Genomic DNA, 4,226 nt, shown 5'->3' with positions numbered 1-4,226 from the left:
CTTATATAGATCTGACGCAAATATATCCTATTCGGCTAGTTGAGTCTGTTTAGGTATACTTCTATTTTAAATATCCATCAAACAGTCCAATTAGCTTCCCTCCAAGGACAACTCTAGTTATAGGTGGACATCCGGTTAGGCTCTACGTCAACATGAAGTAAAACTAGCAAACAAACAATTGTTCAAGTTACATTCAACCAAAAAGACTAAAAATATCAAGAAATGTTTACGAATTACGATGATAATTAAAGTCGACATACAAGAGTTTTTATAGAAGATGCCATACAACCAAACTGATATTCTACTTAAATTCAAGGATATAGGCCCACTCATATAATTATTTTTGACCTTACAATAATTATTAAAAAGTGCTATGTTGGATGCATATTCTGACCAATAAGAGGAAGATAAGGCCATGTCATCCAACAAAAAAAGAGCAACCACTAGCCAGCCAGGCAACCCAAACCCCATAATATTCACCCACACCCTCAATCCTCATACTCATGCACATCAAAGCTTAAGCACCTCCTGCCAAACACACCCACACACACTGAAAAATGGGGCAAAATTCTGTGTTTAAGTCTCCAAAGAAAGAAGAACACCTTGTCCCAGATTCCATAATCGATGAATATTTTGAAAGCAACGCTGACAATCTATCTGATTTCGAGGGCATTTTGGATATTAAACATAAAGAAATCAAGGAGAAGGTGTTATGAGTATCACTTATGATGAACTCAATTGGGATCATTTGATCGAATGGGATGAATTTTCAATCAATGAAGTGGATCAAGATCAGGCTGTTTGTGATGGGGAAAAGTCCGCAAATCGGGAGGGTAGTATGGTCAATTTGATTGGAAACATAAAGAAAGAAATTTGGGGATATTGGGAAGAAGAAGAAGTCGATGATGATGAAGATCAAGAGCATAATGAGAAGAAAGAGAGTTTATATTTAAGCTTGAATTATCAAGACGTTATGGATGCCTGGTCGAACCGTGGTCCTTGTTGGACGGATGACTTCGCTCAATCAACCTCTGACAATGGCTATGTAAGTTGCTAAAAATTTCGATTAATTTTACTTTTCAAACAACTTTCTTTGAATAATGTATCGGGTTTTTGGTGATATCATTGCAAACATGTTATGTAGATTAGAAGAATAGATCATTTGTTTGATGGAAATAAGGAAATTTGTATAGTGACCTTTTATGATATTTCTTCCGTAGAATGTATTACATGACATGATGTAAAAAAATCATAATTGATAATAGTTTTGAATGTTTTAGATAGGAGAGGTACCGGTGATGGAAGAAGCTCGAACCAAAAGGGAAGCAAGTGTTCTGAAATATAAAAAGAAACGTGAAAGTAGACTCTTTTCTAGAAAGATAAGATATCATGTTCGAAAACTCAATGCTGATAAAAGACCAAGACTCAAGGTTACTAGTACTTGTTAAAGTTTGTTGTCTATAATTTGGTGAATACTTGTTCAAATCGTGTTTTGAATATAACATATAAAAATACATGTTTTAAAATATAATTAATTTGTTGAGAGGATCTAAATTTTGAAATATTTTTTTACAGGGAAGATTTGTGAAAAGGGAATCATGAGAAGATACTAAAAGGCGATGAGAAAAATATCTACACAAAAAAATATCTTGTCAAATTGTTTGGTATTTTATTTTCTACGTGGCCATCCTTTGTGTATTGTCTTTTTCATAGTTCATTTATGTAAATTTCTCTCTCTCTCTCTCTCTCTCTCTCTCTCTCTCTCTATATATATATATATATATATATATATATATATATATATATATATAGGCTTAGGTTTTTTTGTTTCTAATAACTATTGTGTGCCAGAATGCACAGATCTAGACCATTGGATGGAATATAATCAAGAGTCATGATTTGAGAGTCTATGATAGTAGAATAAGATAACATATACCATATAATCACACAAATTTCAGTATAAGGGCATTTTAGTCAATTAACCTATATTAAAAAAGGAAATTTTCATATTTTTAGGGATAATTAATTCCTTTATTTTTAAAAATCTGAATATTTTAAATTAATTCAAAATTAAAAATCCGATTTTATTCTGTCAGAATGATAGAAAGTTAGCAATAAACTAGTAAATATATTTTTCGATTTATTCTGTCAGAATGACAGAATGTCAATCATAAACTAGTAAATACATTCTGAAAGAATACACAAAATCGATTATTGAACTAATAATATACAAAATAATTACAATGTATGATTGAATGTTAGCAATAAACTAGTAAATATATTTTTCGATTTATTCTGTCAGAATGACAGAATGTCAACCATAAACTAGTAAATACATTCTGAAAGAATACACAAAATCGATTCTTGAACTAATAATATACCAAATAATTACAATGTATGATTGTGATTCATTAAATAATAACAAACATTCTGAAAGAATAACAAGTATAATTCTTAAAAAATAACAACATTCTTAAACAATGAGTGTGATCATTCTTTAATTCATTATTCAAGCCTTTCCCATCAGGTCTTCAAGCCATTCTTCAAGCCATTTCTATCAGAAATTCATTGCCAAGTAATTCGTAGTGATACACTTGTAACAACTACACATTAAACATACAAAGCCTTTCATTTATCATTTTCTTTAAATAAATCTTTTATTTTTTGAGAATTTTTTTTTTCTTACTGGCATTTCGTCGAACAGTTGGAATGCATGATATGTATCCAACATCGGTTATTAGGTAGCAAAGAATTGAAACATCTCAAATTCATGCAATTAAAAAGACTAATTACAATCGTACATATCTTTATTCAACAACATACTTTTGATAGATCTACCTAAGCAACTTGCGAGAAAATGTAAATTTGAAACAAACAGAGTGGTCATTATACAAGAGAGCCAATTGCAGGAGTAACCCCATGAAAATGGTAATAATCAAATCATATACCTGTATTTTATTGTAATACAAGATAGCCAATTACAGGAGCTGATAAATTGAGAAACAAGGAAACGGTGGCTGGAATGAGACGTCGGAGCTTCTTCGCTTGGTGAGAGAGACTCAAGGCGTACGATGTTGTTACCCCTTGAAGTTGGAGGATTCAATTTGGTTTAAGCGTGCACTCAATTTAAGTAGGCTGATCTCGGGGATGACCTAATTTGCCAATAGAGGGATTAAATTGAAATTAGGGATGGGAGGAGAGGAGAGGAAATCGGTGATGGTCGACTGGTAGAGGAACAACATTGAAGTTACCGATTGAGGTGCGGCTACAGATTTTTTAGGGCGATCATTTGAAGATAAAGAGGGGAGAAAACTAGGTTGTAGGAAGTTAATGAATTACCATAATTAAAAATGCAAAGATTACTATAATACCCTTACATGATTTATTTAAAGATTTATTATTTCCTCGATTCTCATTGGTGCATACATGCACACAATAGTTGCTAAAAACATTTGAACTTATCTCTCTCTCTCTCTCTATATATATATATATATATATATATATATATATATATATATATATATATATATATATATATATATATAGAGAGAGAGAGAGAGAGAGAGAGAGAGTTTTTGAGAAGTAATATAAATATGAGAACCATATAATTACTAATATGGTCAACATTTTTCAAAAACAACACCACCATTAAACTGAAAATAACGCCTTTAAAACATATTCATACTAAAAAAAAGATTTCACATTTTATTTTGAAATGTACGTATATGTACATTTTAATATGCATCAAATGTGTATATATGCACAATTACCTTTTTGTATTTTTTTAGACATTTTCAGTTGCAATTTATTTTCAAAAGTTGGCATTAGAGTCTTATTGTTGTGTTGGTTTTGAAAAAAAATACAAAATGTGTGTATATGCACTTTTAGATGTGCACATATGCATATTAAAAAAATTCATTAATACATTTTTTTTTGCATAGATATGGCTTAGACACAACATTTGAAGACTAATAGTGGTCTTCATTTTGATAATGTGGAGTGGATTCGGAGTTCTTGGGTTCTCGCACAACTTTAAGTTATTTATCCAAAGCAACTTTCGAACTCTGATTTAATCAAGATTCAGCCCTTAGATAGGTGATCAACTATGTCTTTGTTGTAGATATTTGTATGAACCCGAGACATGGATAAGAGTCAATCTCAATGTTCAAGATTATGTTTCTCGATAAAGATTTGTGACGACTACATCCAACTACTAAATTGGACAC

The 4,226-nt window shown here is 31.1% G+C and overlaps 1 protein-coding gene across 1 annotated transcript; it reads left to right on the top strand.

Moving 5' to 3' along the window:
- Positions 1 to 518: 518 nt before the first annotated feature.
- Positions 519 to 1,727, top strand: LOC145074187 (CCT motif family protein). Its single transcript, XM_079020594.1, has 3 exons — positions 519 to 1,045; positions 1,281 to 1,430; positions 1,576 to 1,727. The coding sequence occupies exons 1-3, from the start codon at positions 713 to 715 to the stop codon at positions 1,600 to 1,602; spliced, it is 510 nt and encodes a 169-aa protein (XP_078876720.1). The 5' UTR covers positions 519 to 712; the 3' UTR covers positions 1,603 to 1,727.
- Positions 1,728 to 4,226: the final 2,499 nt, after the last annotated feature.

Source organism: Lactuca serriola, chromosome 9 (genome assembly GCF_051521515.1).
Source record: "Lactuca serriola cultivar US96UC23 chromosome 9, Lser_US96UC23_V15, whole genome shotgun sequence".
NCBI lineage: Eukaryota > Viridiplantae > Streptophyta > Magnoliopsida > Asterales > Asteraceae > Lactuca > Lactuca serriola.
This window is presented reverse-complemented; position numbering and strand designations above follow the sequence as displayed.

Coding starts and splice junctions, on each gene's coding strand:
- LOC145074187 (XM_079020594.1), top strand. CDS start 713: ATGAGTATCACTTATGATGAACTCAATTGGGATCATTTGATCGAATGG. Junction 1,046..1,280: donor CAACCTCTGACAATGGCTAT/GTAAGTTGCTAA, acceptor TGAATGTTTTAG/ATAGGAGAGGTACCGGTGAT. Junction 1,431..1,575: donor ATAAAAGACCAAGACTCAAG/GTTACTAGTACT, acceptor ATTTTTTTACAG/GGAAGATTTGTGAAAAGGGA.